The following is a 17,614-nucleotide window of genomic DNA, read 5'->3' on the forward strand; positions in this document are numbered from 1 at the left end:
CTTCACACTATGAGTAGTCTTAGGACGCCTTCGGTCGAGATGTACGCGTATTTCTTAGAGTTATGGCAATACGTCCAAACGAACATATATTACTAATATTTTCTTTGGACGAGTATATTTTCTCTTCACTGACTAGATGGTCACCAGTTTGAGTGGATCCACTGGAGCTCGAACCTCAAAGTACATGGCACAGCTGGCTTTCACATTATGGGGGTAATTAATTAGTAAAGTAAGCAGGATGCTTAAGACTAATTAAAGCCCATGCAAGCGTGGCTGTGTGTTGGGCACGCTAGCCGTGCATCATGCCGACATCTTCACACTCCTTAAGTCAACTTATCTTCATACCATGTCAGTACAACTTGCCGCAAATCATAAAAGCATTGACTGTTAAGTACTTTACAGAGATAACCCTGTTACATGTAGAAATTAGAAAATACGTACTCTTATACTCCCACCGTTTTAAAGAGTAAGACGTCCTCGTTTTTCGAGATTTTTGTTTAATCAAGAATTACTTAAAGTATATAAAAGTTATTTGTATGAGATTAGCATCATTAGAAAGTGTTTTTCAATACGAATTCAACAATACTAATTGCATATAATATCATCGAAATTTTGTTGCTCAAATTTTATGGTCAAACTTCATCTTAAAATATGTGTGCGGCTTATTCTTTGAAATGGAGATAGTATTAGTAGTTTCAGGAAGTTACAGCAGTTACTAATTTAATGTCATTGCCGTTTTTTCCGAGGGGTTAACGAGTCAAATGATGATCATCATCTTTACTACGAAAAAATAGAAAGTCACATAATCGGTTAAGGCAAGCTAGTGCTATATATAAGTTGAATGTAGTTTGTGATTTTGTAAGTTCAATCAGTTCCATTAGCTGATTTGGCAGATAAGTGCAACACACACATGGATGACATCAAAAGTTGGTGCGCTCTTGATGACACAACATTAGACGTTAAAAGCTAGATTATGCAAAAGAGCTGTACGGACCGAATATGATTTTGATTTGTTGCAGGGATCGATCTCATGAGTAGACTGATTAATTTATGGTTCGCGGCCACGACGAAAATTATAAATCGAGCATCTGGTCTGCCACCTTTCCCCAAAGATTCCTCGACTCCATCTCAGGTAGGTACGAACTGGTTATTAAAGAATTATTAATTATTAAGTAGTTAATAACTTAATATATAGAGCATGAAACCAATGAATGTTACACTAGGTTTAGGGAAAGTCCAGAGTGCGTAGAAGCAGTGCCCTGCAAAACGAACATGTATGTTTTTTCAGTATATGGAAGGGAGACAAAAAAAAAATTGAAGATATACACGATACAAAAATTGTTCCTCAAGGATATGAACTGTATATGATTTTGGCTGTGCTCAGCTTTCATCCTGAAAGTGTGTAAGCATGCCACATAATGAAAACACTTTACTTTGCAAGCATATAAAATATTTTGTGTTCAATTATCCAGGATCACTCAGCCCTGATTAATTGGGGAGTTTTATGTCCACTAGATAGTTGTTGGCACACATGTATTTTACTATATACTCCGTTAGGGATTATAAGGCATGTAGACTAATTCGCTAAGAGCAAAAAAATTATAACTTATCTTAGTAATTACTGCATACACCAATAGTTTCACATGCATGAGAGAAAAGAGAGAGAAAAGGAGAACATGTATTGGCGAAGAGAGGACAATAAATGAGAGAGGTCTTATAATGTCTAACAATTTTAAAAAGAACATATGCCTTATAATCCCTAACACGGGATTACCATGTACTTTCTATATTTTTGTGAATCAACGTCCTTCCCTTAACTCAAGGTTAATCCCATAGGTGGGAGTACCTGAATCATACATTATTTTAAAACTTTTGGTACTTTTATATACGATGTACTTATCATTGTCGTAAGGATATACATGATATGACATACTATATTGGATTTTGATTGTTTTGAGCAATTGATCTCTCATATATGCTCAAAGTTTCAACATTCTTCGGGCCCTACTATAAAGCGGGATTTTAATATATTCGTGAGCATTGAAATTTTTACTTGAAAATCATGTGTCCGGCTTCAACATGTCATGTGTTTTTGTGTCGTTAATTTGGAGATGGGAGTAGATAATTCATTGCATGGTGTAAAACTATGATTTTGTTCCTAGCCATATACATCAAGGTGTACTTGTAACTTTATCTATGGATGAATATATAGCTATTTTGTACATACTTTATCGTAAAATTATGTTATCCTTCACAAAGGAAGGGTGAGCTCCACCTGAAAGGTAGCCTGGCATGTATTCTATAATGTATATTGTTTCTTGATAAAAGCATAGTCAAATGATTGAACACATGACATAAACAACAAATAAGGAAGTTATTACTTATATAATTAGCTTAGCTTTACTTAGCTGGCACATTACCATAGTATTAAGCAAAGAAAGCTAGCTCCAAGTAATAATAAATTTTTGTAACCAAATATGAGCGGCGGAAGTTAAGATATTGTGCGAAGCTCCAAGGATAAAGCCATACATATGTTTACTTAGTGGTGCCAAAAGTAACACTTTTCTACATCAAAGGCAACATTTTCATTTGTCATTCGTCAATGGTGCAGGAGAGAGAAGATGAGGAAGCAAACCTTAAAAGTTGCCGAGGTTTAAGGTCCCTGGATTCTATGGAGTTGAGCCCTATAGACATAAACAAGAGCTAGCTAATCCTTGGTTCCAACGCCCGCCCTAATCAGCACTAGCAATTAAGTGTTTCTTTATTTCAATCAAACAAAGGACAGTACGAGGAAAAGGACACACATGATTACACTGCACGTCTACTCCTCTAGGCACCTCACAAAACGGGTAAAAACTAGGAGGTTGTACTACCACAGGTGGTTATACTAATTAGGAGGAAACCTTGAGGCTATTCTGATAGAAACTAGCTCATGTCTGAGTTTTGGTGAAAATGTCAAAAATTCTAGATCTAACTGTAATAGATGTTAATCGACAATAACATGTGGAACGACTTGTGTCGTTACAGGAGTTTTGTGTGAAATCTAGATCTAATTATGTGAAGACAATAGAGGACAATAACCCGTGGAACCATGTGAGTCATATAGACTGACGTGAATTGAAACAGAATCACATACAATCGACATCGTAGTTTGTAGGATTTTCCTACGACAAAGACCATCAAAACCGAGTTGCTCATCGAGCGAGTGATATTCAAAAGTTTTTGCGATATAATTGTAGAAGATTTTTTTAAAAGCTAATTTTTTCCATTGAGCTAGCATTATTGCACTACTAGGAAAAGGCTTATTGCCGGCGCACCAAAATCGATTATCCCCGGCGCACTAGAGCCCGCCGTTGGGAACGGGCCGGTGATAATGTCTTATTGCCGGCGCACCAGCCCGTTCGCCGGGGGTAACACGAGTTATTGCCGGCGCACCGGCCGGTTCGCCGGTGGTATTTTATCCAGGATTCAAAAAAGGTCCGATCTAGATCTAGATCTAGATCTAGATCTAGGTCAAGTTCTAGTTCAAGTTCGTGATCGTGGCGACCGTGGCACCTCCATCACCGTGCTCGGCGCCGTAACCATGGTTGTCGATGTGGCCGTGCCCGTATGAGTTAAAGGAGGTGGCCGCCGGAGAACCTTGCCGGAGCCTCGGCCACCAGACGTAGAAGCTCGTCGGAGGGAGGCCACCGGAGGTAGCTCGTCGGAGGGAGGCCACCGGAGGTAGAAGCTCGTCGGAGGGAGGCCGGCTATCCGGAGGTAGAAGCTCGTCGCAGGGAGGTCGAGGAGGTGGTTCCCGGTGAGTATCTTGAGAAGGTTCTTGCCGGAGGGAGATGAAGAAGGTAGAAGAGGAGAAGAGAAAGTGGAGGAAGGAGAAGAGAAGAAGGTGGCCGGAGGAGGAGAAGTGAAGGAGGAGAGAAGTAGAATAGGAGGAGCTCGCCGAGTTGTGCCTATATAGCACGAGATGACCGCCGGCGCACCTAGTATAGTGGTGCGCCGGGGATATTTTTTTTCTTTTTTTCATCAAAACCTAAAAGCTGAAAAAAGTCCTGTTTCTGTTTTGAATTTGACGAATCCATTTTTTGTCCAAACGGCCGTAGGCCGTTGAATTCGAATAGGAAATTTCGAGTAGATCGATTTTGATATAAAAAAGTTTTTCATCGGAGGTCGTATGCAACCAGAAATCCCGTTTTACCGAAAGATGACGCCATTTTGCATAATACATCGAAATTCAAATTTTCAAATTTTTACTAAAACTAGATCACATATTACATGGGCAGTTCAAAGGATTTTATTTTTTGAATTTTCTATCATTTTCATTTATTTTTTCGAAAACTGAAAAGGCGATTCCCGGGGGGGGGGGTGGAGAGAAAAATCTAGGCATATTACCCCCGGCGCACCTCTATGGTGGTGCGCTGGTGGTAAATTGTCTACCACCGGCGCACCGCCATAGAGATGCGCCGGGGTAAGGTGCCCGATTTTTACTCGTTCACCCGCATCTCTTCGAATTTTATCCCCGGCGCACTAATTTTTTTTGTGCGCCGGCAGTATAGGTCCATCGCCGGCGCGGCGCTTATTTGGTGCGCCGGCAATATGTTCCACCGGCGCATGCCTATGGTGGTGCGCCGGCACCACTTGCGTGCAGCTATAGCCCTTTTCCTAGTAGTGTTGGTTTATTGTTAGTTCTGCCTATAGTAAAATATGTTTCTATTTTTACTGTACTAAGTGATTGTGTTATAATCATATATATACACACACACACACACACACACACACACACACACACACATATATATATATATATAGCATTAATGTCTCAAGTCTATTTTTCTATTTGTATTATTCTTTAGAATTTTTCCTACCTCAAATTTTTCCGTCCTTCGTCACTATCTAATCGTATAGATGTTAATCGACAAGAACATGTGGAACGAAGTGTGTCGTTGCAGAGTTTTATGTGAACTCTAGATCTAACTATGTGAAACAGAGGACAGTAACCCGTGAGACATATGTGAGTCATATATAGTGACGTGAGTTGAAACAAAATCACGTGCAATTAACATCGTAGTTTATAGGATTTTCATGCGACAAAGACCATCAGGAAAGAATTACACGTCGAGTGAGTGATATTCAAAAATCTTGATCAACTGAATTATAGAAGATTTTTTTGTTTAAAAAAGTTAAATTTTGCCAGTGAGCAGCCATTATTGGTTTATTGTTAGTTCTACTTATAATAAAATATGTTTCTATTTTTACTCTATTAAGTGGTTGTGTTATAATCATATATATAGAATTAATGTCTCAAGACTATTTTGCTACCTGCATTATTCTTTAGAATTCACCCTACCACAGTTTTTTTCTCCATCCTTTGTCACCGTCTAATCGTACTAGATTTTAGTCGACAATAACATGTGGAACGTCGTGTCATTACAGATTTTTATGTGAACTCCTAGATCTAACTATGCGAAAATAAGAGAGGACAGTAACCCGTGGAACGAGGTGAGCCATATAGACTGGCGTTGGTTGAAATAGAATCACGTACAATCAACATCGTAATTTGTGAGATGCTTGTCAAGTGGGGTAGTCATTGGTAATCGCTGGTCATCTAGTAAAGTTTCTCATTTGCGGCTATAACTGGTCTTTTGTCATTTTCTTTGCACGCACCTGCTCGATGATATCGTGAGTACCTAGGGCATAACAGAAAAATGATTCTCTCATGCACCACGAATCTATGATGCAGAGTTTGCTTACTTAAACATTACATAGTTAGTCTACCAACCAAGCCATCATTAAATTTGTCGGCATAATTTTTCATCTTTTTGTAGCTTTTATGTATAAAAAATATAATGGTAGCCTCAAACCGAGCGCTGCACTCAAACAACTTTTATTGCACTATATCAAGTCCTACATGTCAGAAGCATGCAACAGAGAGAATAGTGTTCGACCGCCACTTAAATCGCATGAACAAAGGCCACACTATTTTAAGAAACTATGGCTGTCAATTTCTCAATTCATTAGAGGGAAGCTTTTGTAGATGCACCAGAATTATATAGAGGGTTGAAACATAACCGGAGGAAGAAAAGAAAAACCATTTGGAAGGGGAGGTGCTGTGAAGGGCATGAGATGGATGATGCGTGGCGGTGGGCCCGGGTGCCCCTGATGTGGGCAACAACCTAGTACCGATCCCATTGAGCCCAATGCATGTGGGCCCCCACCGCTCCACCACCTCCTGCCTGCCTCTGCCTCTGCCTCTGCCCACTCCAGACTTTCACGAGCCAGCTTACTATTCAACCCTGCCCCGGCCCCACATCCCAGTCAGCACTGCTCTCTCAAGTCTCAATCGCCTTCATCTGCTAACTTTGCAGCTGATCCTACTGCTACTGTTAATACATACTCCTGTGCGCATATCACTCTCTCCTTAAACACACACGCATTTTGCTAGTGATCCAACTCAATTAGTGACGACAACAACGGTGCAAGTGTTGTTACTTGTAGGGACAAAGGCAGCAATGGCATGGTACATGGTACCACGGCACGGACGCATTATTGCTGAATAATATGGATGGGATCTGGTGGTACTGGATTTTTATTTTAAGGAGGGATGTGTGGTACTCAAATTTGTGCAGGTTTTGGAAACCACTGTTCATGTCCTGGATGCTCACTCACCTTTCATTTTCGTTGCAGGTAGTTCAACATGATTATTATGTGAAAATTTGTGATCATTAGATGCTCACTGTAGATTAATTATTAATCTGGCGTACGATGTCGTGTCAGGTGTGTACGGATCTGCACAATATGAGTGTGGTTTTACGGATTTTTCATTGCAAACATTAGTGTTCGAAGTTCTCTTCACAAATTTCTCGAAGACATTCCATTAGTCAACATACCAGTGAAACGAGTGATCTGTCAAAGTAAGGTTTCAAATGTCTAAAGATGGCCGCATTATACTCCCTCTGTTTCTAAAAACAGGAAGAGGTTTTTCTTTTGAAAAGACCAAGATAGCAACACCATAACCATATTTTGGACCCCAACCACTAATCGATGGTCCAGTGTCCCGCTATGGCAGCATCGATGACCGCCATGATATATGCAGCTTCAAATAGCTATCCTAGCTATTTTTTGAGGGAAGTTTCGATAGCTTAGCTAAGACCCCACCGTGAAATGGCCTTTTGGAGAAAAAGATCACATCATGAAACTATGACACAATGACGTGATTTCAATGGAAAAACAAGAAGTCGTACTCGTACTCCATCTATTATTTGTTGCTTTGTTTTTGTGTACCACTATTTTTAGATAATTAAGACTTGGTTGTTTTCTTTAGATGAGTAAAAAGTACGAAAATTGCATGATTAGGATGTGACGCATACTTCATTTTTTATTTAGCCTTGTCTATATGTGCCTATATTTGTAGGTGAGGCATTTTTGTCTTTCATTTGTAGATGGGTACAACTTTTGCAGGTACCTATTAAAACACGCTGACAAAGCATAATGCCCTTACTTTTATTCATTTAGAGAATTTTAATTCTATTTATTTTAAGCATAATTTGGATTGATTTTTTTTCGAGGGTGTATTTGGATTGATTTGTGTTACTGATTTGATTTGTCCTAAACATGAATCACATGGGCTACCTAAAGCCCATATGTTAAGATGCTGGGCCTATCACCAACCATTTACTCGAATCCCAAGTCATGGCTTAAACTAGCCCACCCGAAAGGCCCACGGAAGTTCTCGTTGAAGAGAGGCCTCGCCGGAAGCTCGGAAGAGTGCGACCTCGCCGGAGATGGCGCGCAGGAGGGGCGCCGCGGCGGCGTTGACGGCGGCCTTGTCCTCGCCGGCTCTGGTGGCGGCGGTATCCGTGATGGCGCTGGGATACTACTCCACGGTGTTCGTCTTCCTGGACCACTGGCTCGGCCTCGGCACGACGGCCGGCGCCGCCCACGCGGCCGCCTTCTCCCTCATCGTCGCCGCCTGCTTCTTCTCCTTCCTCTGCGCTGCGGCCGCGGATCCCGGCGCAGTGCCCGCCGCCTTCTCCCCCGACGCCGAGGACCCGCAGGTACAGGTCCCACCGTCCCAGATCTCTCTCGCCTTCTCTTAGGCCCTCCTCCTGTTCTTTTTCCTTGGAATTTAGGTGCTTGATCCTACTGCAGCATCTGCTCGATCTTGCACGTTGTATATATTTTACAGTGGATCAGCTGTATGCCGATCTTTGCTAAAAAAAAAAGCTGCCTGTCGATCGATCATGCTGAAGCTGAACTAAACGTGAATCCATTATGCTTTTCCTCTTGATTTCATCTCTTTGTTGTGCAGCTGGTAGCTGCTAGTGATTGTAACCACAGTAGTAAATCTAGGATAACCGATAACTGAACATTTGAGACCTCCCTGATCAATCTCATTTGGTCGTCACAGGGTCTGAAATCAAGGTACTGTGACAAGTGTTGCATGTACAAGCCTGCTCGAACCCACCATTGCAAGGTTTGCAAAAGGTGTGTTCTGAAAATGGTAGGTGCGGTTATCTACGTCGGTAGTGATTCTGTTAGTTGCAAAGTGAAGCCGTGCTAAAAACGCCTGGTAATGCTTTCAATGTCAGGATCACCACTGTGTGTGGATCAACAACTGCGTGGGCTATGCGAACTACAAACCTTTCATCATTTGCGTCCTGAATGCAACCATAGGGTCTCTTTATGCATCGGTAAGTTACTGCGTTGAACTAAAATGGGCATATTTTCACAGAGCATTTCTCACGAATGCTCAAAAGTATCTTGCAGGTGATATTTGTGCGTGATCTTCTACAAACAGAGCATAACTTTCATATTCTTTATGTCAAGATAATCCATGTAAGTGACTCACTATACAGTCGGCCATCTCTTCATGCTACCTACCTTATTAGCAATTTTATTTGAGACCATCCTATTAATATCGACCCCTTTGTTGATCTTGATTTGCCATGCCATTTCCATCGGGATTTTTTTTTTCATTTATCTCCATGATATTGGAACTGCTATGCTTAAATAAAAATTAGACCTTTTGTGTCATGAAGGTCAAAGCACATTTATGACCTGTTATATTCCTATGATTATCACCAGCCAAACCCAAGGGTCAATTAGGGTACCAACAGGGATAGGAAGCACCGGTGCTTGTAAATGCATTTTGACCAATGGAATTGATCCTAAAATAATTAGCTATTTTATCTGAGAGTGGATCTTTTTCTTTCATAATTCTTGTGAAGTGTGAGTTTTTCATGCATTTCAACTCAACAGTAACTGATCACCAATCATGGAAACCAAACAGAAAGACTTCGATGCAGGACAAAAGGAAAGAATCTGAACTTATGGAAGAGCTTCCTTTCCTTTTGAACTCATAGGATATAATAAGGAAAACTTGTGTGTTCTATTTCTCTATTCTGATCTAGCAAGAGCATTATTATTGAAATTAAAGAACATGGTTGTGCCTCTGGTATAAATAATACTACTAGTAAATTATTCAGATGATAGAGTTGTTATGCATACGATAAATGTATATGGTTCATTAACTGGGCTGTAACAACATTGCAGCAAACATGTCATGCAGTTACTCTTTATTTAGCAAACTTTAATGCGAAATCTACTTCGGCTCATAGGTGTAGATGCACCCAATATTCAAAATCATATTTCAAAATGTCGAAAAATTCTGAAAAAAATATTAGGGTGTACACCCAGACATTCTATGTTCGCACACGAAGGAAAAATATTATTTTTGTGGCCAATGTAAAAAAAAACAATTTCCGGCGCTCCAAAATAGCTTTTAACGAGATATTTTTTGTCTTTTTCCATATTGCACACAAAATGTTTTTTCCTGCCAAACTTTTGTGAGCTAACATAAAATGTGAGGAAGCACACTCAGAATTTTATTTCGCAATTTTTAAACATTTGGAAATAAAATTAAAATACATATTTTATAATAGGTGCATCTAGACCTATGAGCCAAAAGACCATGTCCAAAATTAACTTGTTTTTAGTTTCCTACTTCATACTAAGAACAAAGCAATGATCTAGTGCTCTCACAAAAATGCAGATCTTGGCTGGAGTCATATTATTCTCCTTGTGCTTGACCATAGGTTCTCTATTGTGCTGGCACATCTATCTCATGTGCCATAACATGACAACCATAGAGGTAAGTTACTGTTTCGAATTCCAGGTGTCTCTGTATACATGACAACCTCGTAATCATTCTTTCTCTTTATACCTAATTTGATTATTCTTACTACCGTCTTAACATCAGTATCGTGAGGCAGTTAGAGCGAAGTGGCTTGCAAAGAAGAGTGGACAGAACTACCGTCACCGCTTTGATCAAGGCACGAGGAAGAATATTCAAATGGTAGTGTTGCACACAACACATGAAACCACATAAACATCATAAATTCACATTTTATAATCATTAGAACTTCAGTTTCTAAGCTTTCAAATTTGGTGCTGAAATTTTTATCATGGTTTCAGTTTTCACCATATTTTTGGTGCTCCAGTTATCTGAACTTTGATTTGTCTGTACAGATTATGGGTACAAATGTTTTCTGCTGGCTTTGCCCCACAGCAACGGGACATCTCAAGGATGGCACAGAGTTCCAGAACACCAACAACTGATCAGGACGAAGAACAACATTGCTTCACAAACACAACACCAAGATGTGCAAATTATTTGGTGATCAAATAGATGATTTGTACCATTGGATTGTTGACACCCACGCAGACGTGAAGAACTCCGAAAATTTTCTCAATCATGTAGCATCATGTAAATCTTACCTCCCACACCCCCTTCCAACTTCAGTGTATGTTCAAATTTATAGGTGTGTGTACAGTAGCTTGAGGTTGGGCATTGTTTGTGTATTTAATTGCAAATGTAACCAGAATATTTGTCTGAAAATTTGAGCTGTGAACATGGCACGCAATGAGAATGTGGAAGGAAGTTTTTTCTGATAATCTTCATTACTTTAATTCTGAGCCCAACTACAGTGATGGATCCTGGTGGCTAACGTGATTATGAAGCAGAGGATAGTTGAGAAAATCATCTAGCTGAATTTGCAATTGGTCTTAAGTCAGATTTTTTTTCTCTACAGTAGTATTAATTCCCACATTTCCCCATCCCCGCTTCATTATTCATTCCGATCAGCCTAACAAAGAAAATTGTTCATTATTTCAATCTGGTTTTTATCCAGTTTTATCGTGGGGCCAGCTCTCAGCCTTTATAGGCGTCCCTGAAAAAAATCAAAACATAGGCTAATTTACACACTATTGCTGCATCTGGGTATTTTTGGGCCTTCTGCTGTTATTTCCTTGGTGACGAAGGGGAAGCAGAGTAACTGGTTGCTTCAAGTCCTGTTCTCGGGGAGGAGTGGGAGCTGGTGGTCTTGGGAAGGAAGTGGTCATCGCTGATGAAGATCAGCAGCAGCCAACAGGTTGCATGACTGCAGGGATTTCAACTTGCCCCACCCTGACATAACCACCTGCTAAACTGAGACTGACACTGAAAGAGAGCATCTGCATTTTCAAGAAACAGTTTGAGCAAATATAGAATGTAATAATGATAAGATTGAAATAGAGAGGATCTGGGAGAAATGAAGAAAGAGACAGCTTCCAAATTAAGATAAAAGAAGAACTGGCTGACCAAAGAGACATAGTGAAGATAAACTCGAGCAATAAAGGGGGAAAGGTTCCTTGCCGAACAACCCACGACCCTTCTTTGTAAATAAGCTCTTTCACATTCTTTGAATTCAGGGACCTACAATTACGCACCAATTAACATAATTTAGTCACCGTAAACAACATCTAGTAAAAACAACGGATCAAGTTGCATTTCAAAGCAGCACAAATGCACAAATGGAGTTACACATGCATGACAAACAGTTCAACAGCAGCAAGCTTCTTCAGATTAGCCTTCAGTGGGCCTGAGAACGACGCCGATCTAAGCATTCGGTAGTCCTGATGTCCTGCATGTCTGTAGTGCTGCAAATCACACACAATAAAAAAGAACAAATGGTAATCGTGGGGTACTATCACTAGGCATAGATAGCAGCAACAACCTCAGGTAGCTACTGACCCAGGGAAAGCGGATGGCGAAGATCAGCTATAGCACATTAAAACAACTAGGAAGTTTGCGGCACGGCGCGATTGGCGTGCCCGTGGGTTGAAGGACCTAGGACCATGCTGCGTGGCAATGGTGTGCAAAAAATATTTCGCATAAAAACAGTTAGATTAATTAATTAATAGCATCAGAATATCCAATTAAGTTTCATAGTAATGTGATAAGTGTGTACAACAATAACAAAAAAGATGAAGAGTAAACACGATGAAACAAATGCAATGCATGAGGTATATTCCTTTTTATTTGCATCTTTTTTTTTCCAAATGATCCAGAAGGATCGGATTTCATTACCACGAGATAACGAAACCGCACAACGAGTATCTCTTGCCCGCCTGGCAAGTTACACAGGGTCTAGCTAAAAAACGCAACACATATATACAAAACGCCGCCTTTTAAGCACAGCGCATCTGTAACCCAGGGGCTTCGCCTCTTTAACCCAGCCGTTGACATCGTCACGAACCAGTGTTCAGAAATGTCAGCCGATAGCAATTTTGCGCTCGTGCATACACTCTGCGGAGCCAATTTCTCTGTCCAGAACAAAGCTGGATTGAGGTGCTTTTTTTTTTGAGAGAGAATTCAGCACTTTATTGATTAAATAACATCAATACAAAGTTTCTCACGGATGCACTCCGGAGCAGAATCACGAAAGTGAACACTACCATAAAGTTCAGCTCGACGAGCTAGGATGTGTGCTGAATTATTACACAAACGACTAACATGACGAAACGTCACCGACGAGAACAAGCGAGCAAGGATTTTAATGTCCTCGATCACCACTCCAATCAGGGACCGATCCCTACCAGGGGCCTTGATCCGCTGAATAACCGACAAGCAATCGGACACAATGATGATCTTGTCCAAACCTTCATCTCGAGCAAGGGCGACTGCACATCTCACCGCGTGTGCTTCTGCTATTTCCGGCGTCATGATCTGATTAGGAACCTGACTGTGTGCAGCCAGGAAATCACCTTTGTGGCTCCTGATCACCACGCCGACCCCCATCCGAGACGAAGAAAAGAACAAAGCTGCATCAACATTAACAACAACCGTACCTTCCGGTGGCGGAGACCAAACTGGAGTTGAAGAAGAGGTCTCACGTCTTTGGCTGGTAGACTGTTTAAAGAGGTGCAGCATGATCATATCAATATAAGCCTTAATCTGTTCAGCAAGGCTACGAGGATGCTTCAACTGTTCATCATTGCGAACCGCGTTCCGAGCATCCCAGATGTGCCAAATAGTCACCGTCATTGTGACCAGAGCCTTATCATCCGCTCTTCCCAAGAGGTCAAAAACCCAGGCCTTGGCTGTAGTGAAGCCGCGCCTAGCAATCCGACAGGGAAATCTGCCCTTTACCGCTCGCCAGACCTCCCTAGCATAAGGGCAGAATAGCAGTGTGTGCTCCACTTGTTCTTCCCGGCCGCAGAAGACACACGCACCTGAAGCAGGAATCCGACGGCGAAGGAGTTGCGTGCCTGACGGTAAGCAGTCATGGGCAAATCGCCAGAGGTTTATCTTCATCTTCCCTGGCACCTGAATGTTCCACAGTTTCTTCCAACGCGAAGACTCCTCCGTGAGGTCGGAATGAATGTCGTGTCCTGACCGACTTTGCTTACGAAGGAACTGTTGCGTCCTTGCTAGGTTGTATGCAGAACGCACGGTATAAACCCCAAACCGGGCATGCGGCCAAGTCATAAAATCATCGCCACCATGATGACTCGGAGGGATCGCCATGATCTTCTCAGCCACAGGATCAGCAAAGAAGCGCCTGATCATATCCTCCTTCCACGACATAGAAACAGGGTCCAGTAGGGTAGCAACAGAAGCATCTGCGGGCAGCGGCAACAGAGTGGATAATCCTTCTGAGGGAACCCCTGGGATCCAGTTATCTGTCAAGATCCGCGTGTTCTCGCCGTTGCCAATACCCCACCGCACACCTTGGACCAAAAGCTCCTTGCCAAAAAGAATGCTACGCCAAGTATAGGAAGAGGTGCTAGGCCGTGTAGCATTCCAGAAATCAGTGTATGGATAGTACCGTCCCTTGAGGACACGAGCACACAGAGTGTCAGGTTCAGTTAGGAGACGCCAACACTGTCGACCCAACATTGCCTTGTTGAAGAGAATCATGTCACGGAAACCCATCCCCCCAAAGGATTTGGGTGTAGATAACCAATCCCATGATTTTCAGTGCATTTTCTTCTTCCCATCCTCAAACCCCCACCAAAAATTTGCTATTGCCTTCCTGATGGTTGAACAGACACCCACCGGCACTTGGAAACAGCTCATGATGTAGGTAGAAATGGCCTGAATCACCACCTTGATCAGAGTCTCCTTCCCCGAACGAGACAACGGCCTGTCTGAATAAGTGTTGAGTCTCTTCCAAGATCGATCAGAGAGGAAGCGGAAGCAGCCAATGGGGGCCCGACCAACCTCCGTAGGCATACCAAGGTAAGACTCCTGGAGCGCTTCATTCCAAACGCCAAATTGATCCATGACATTATGTTTGACCAACTGCCCACAGTGATTGCCGAAGAAAATTGTGGACTTATCCAGGTTAATCTTCTGACCTGACCCCTCACAGTATAGTTTCAGGGTAGCCTGAAGAGCATCAACACTCGTCTGATCACTACGGGCAAAGAAAATGCTATCGTCGGCGAAGAGAAGGTGAGAAATGGCAGGGCCAGAACGGCCATTACGAATACCTTGCAACTGTCCTGCCTCCTACTGTTGATGCAATAAGCATGATAAACCCTCCGTGCATAGCAAGAACAAATAGGGACTGATGGGATCACCTTGTCTTATGCCACGTGTGGGTATCACCGGTTTTGTGAGATCACCATTGACTTTCACTGCATAGCGAACCATAGTGACACATCTCATGACTGAGCGAATCCATGCCGGGTCAAAACCAAGCTTCACCAAGCAGCCATGTAGATAGCTCCATTCCACTCTATCGTAAGCTTTCATCATATCAATCTTGAGAGCGAAAAAAGGTTTCTTCGCCCTTTGCTTCTTGATAGTGTGGAGGCATTCATATGCAATTAAGGCATTGTCAATAATCAATCTGCCTGGAACAAAGGCACTTTGCTCCTCCGAGATAATAACTGGAAGAATGAGCTTCAGACGATTAGCCAACACCTTAGATGCAATTTTATAGAGCACATTGCAAAGGCTAATTGGACGGAAATTTTTCAAGTTATCCGGGTTGGTTACCTTCGGGATTAGGACGATGATGGAGTCACATAATCCTTCAGGGATCACCTCCCCTTCCAAGAAGCCTCTGACAGCCGAGCATATCTCATGCTCAATAAGGTTCCAGTGGGTTTGGTAAAAGAGGGCAGGGAATCCATCCGGCCCTGGTGCCTTTGTTGGATCCATTTGGAACAATGCGGTTTTAATCTCTTCGTTGGAGTAAGGTTTACAAAGTTCAGCGTTCATCTCATCTATAACCTTCCCCTTGATAGAATCGAGCACCATGTCAGTATCAATACAGGGTTCAGAGGAGAACAGCATATCATAAAATCCTTCCACCTGAGCCTTGATTTCAGCCAACTCTGTGCAGCGCGAGCCATCGTCCCGGACAAGGACTTTGATCTTGTTTGTCCTCCTTCTGGCTGATGCTCTTGCATGAAAAAATTTCGTGTTACGGTCCCCTTCTTTGAGCCATTCCACTCTAGACCTTTGTCGTGCCATGATCTCCTCCCTTTCAAAGAGCTCGCAGAGTTCGCGCTCCACGGCCTTAGCTTCGTCAGAGGTGTCATCCCAAGGCGCCAAACGCAGGTACTTTAGCCTTCCTTCGAGTTTTCGAATTTTCCTGCTAACCGAGCCGAAAGAATCTCGGCTCCACTGGCCCAGTGAATTAGCCACTTGGTGTAATCTTGCCCAAGTAGAATGCAGGGAAGACGGCCCAATCGATCCGTCCTTCCAGGCCTGCTCCATCACCTTGGCATAATCAGGCGATCGCAGCCAAGCTGCCTCAAATTTGAAGCCCACCTGCATCGGTTTGGCACTAGGTGCCTCATCATGCTTTTTCAAACTGACGCTGATGGCATAGTGATCTGAGGTGGTCGTGATCACGTTTTCAACCTGGCAATCGTCAAACAGTTGCATAAACGCTCCATTTGCCACCGCTCTGTCAAGACGGACGCGGACATTAGAAACCCCCGCCTGTCTATTTGTCCAAGTGAACATGGGACCAGAGAACCCCATATCGGACAGACCGCAATCATCCAGACAGTCCTGAAACTGACGAATCTGACTGTCGGAGCGGTCATGAGAGCCATAATGCTCATCTTGGCTAAGTACCTCGTTGAAGTCACCACAGCAGATCCACGGACCAGCCCACTGTGTACACCTTTGCCGCATGAGACTCCAGAACTCATGCCGCTTCTCCCTTCGAGGCTCGCCATAAACAAAGGTAGCCCGCCATTGAGGTTCCAAGTCAGCTAAAACGACCACATCAATGCAATAAGAATTACAACCCTTCAGCTCCACGGAATATGGCGACTTCCAAAAGAGTACGAGTCCACCACTCTGTCCCTCGCTACTCACACCAATACTGTTTGTGTAACCCAGAGACCACATAAAGCGTTGTGCCCTCTTGTCCTTCATCTTCGTTTCCGAGAGAAAAAGGAACGCCGGTCGGAATTTCTTGACAAGCCATCGAAGCTCGCCCACTGTCGAGTCCGACCCCAAACCTCGACAGTTCCACCCAAGAAGACTCATTGCGTGCAGCGGGGCTGATCCACAGCCGCCGCTTGATCCGCTGATCGAATGGTTGCGTCAGAGTCACTGTTCTTCTGTTTTTTGTTTGAGTCGTCGCTAGAGGCCCGGCCAAAGCCTGCCTCCTCCATAGCCCCAACAATAATATTTCTCTCTATCACCAGAGCACCGTTCTCCGGATTAACAACGAAGTTTGTGATTGCCAGAGGTGCTGGGGCTTTTGCCTTGTAGATTTGCTTTCGTTTCCTCCCTCCAGCTTTGGGCTCCGAGTTCTGCCCCTTATCAGCTGACGGATCCTTCCGAGCACGCGGTTTACGGGGTTTAGCTGGGGAGGTCACCTCCGGATTCTTCTTCTCCGCTCCAGATGGGCGGTTACTAGACCCTTGGCCCGAGTGCGAGCCATGGCCAGAGAAGGATCGCTGATCCTTCTTCTTATCTTCAGGAATACAGACACGTTCACTGCACCACGACAGTTTACCTTCTTCGTCTCTGCTAGCCGGTGTTGGACAAACCAATGAGGAATGGCCAATCAAACCGCAAGAGAAACAGAACATTGGAAGCTTCTCATACTTAACCTCAAAATAGACTGTCTTCTTCAGACTAGTCGACTCCACTGCCACCCATCGCATGAGGGGCTCAGTCACATTCACATTAATCCGAACACGCATGTATCCACCCCATGCTCGTCCATTTTCATCCACATCAATCTTCTCCACCTCGCCAATGTTGCTAGCCAAAGTGGTCCCTCTATCAAGATCCATGAGAGGGAAGGGAAGATCATTT

The 17,614-nt window shown here is 43.1% G+C and overlaps 1 protein-coding gene and 1 long non-coding RNA gene across 2 annotated transcripts; one reads left to right on the forward strand and one right to left on the reverse strand.

The window, feature by feature from the left end:
* Positions 1-7,778: 7,778 nt before the first annotated feature.
* Positions 7,779-10,950, forward strand: LOC124688975 (probable protein S-acyltransferase 15). Its single transcript, XM_047222588.1, has 7 exons — positions 7,779-8,051; positions 8,405-8,497; positions 8,586-8,687; positions 8,764-8,832; positions 10,049-10,147; positions 10,256-10,351; positions 10,525-10,950. Exons 1-7 carry the CDS (start codon positions 7,779-7,781, stop codon positions 10,612-10,614), a joined length of 822 nt encoding a protein of 273 aa, XP_047078544.1. The 3' UTR covers positions 10,615-10,950.
* A 192-nt stretch (positions 10,951-11,142) lies between these two features.
* LOC124688976 lies at positions 11,143-12,164 on the reverse strand. Its single transcript, XR_006998679.1, has 2 exons — positions 11,636-12,164; positions 11,143-11,508 (listed from the first exon to the last, which is right to left on the reverse strand). It is a non-coding gene; the product is annotated as an uncharacterized LOC124688976 (long non-coding RNA).
* Positions 12,165-17,614: the final 5,450 nt, after the last annotated feature.

The sequence above is a fragment of the Lolium rigidum genome, chromosome 2 (genome assembly GCF_022539505.1).
Source record: "Lolium rigidum isolate FL_2022 chromosome 2, APGP_CSIRO_Lrig_0.1, whole genome shotgun sequence".
NCBI classification, from domain to species: domain Eukaryota; kingdom Viridiplantae; phylum Streptophyta; class Magnoliopsida; order Poales; family Poaceae; genus Lolium; species Lolium rigidum.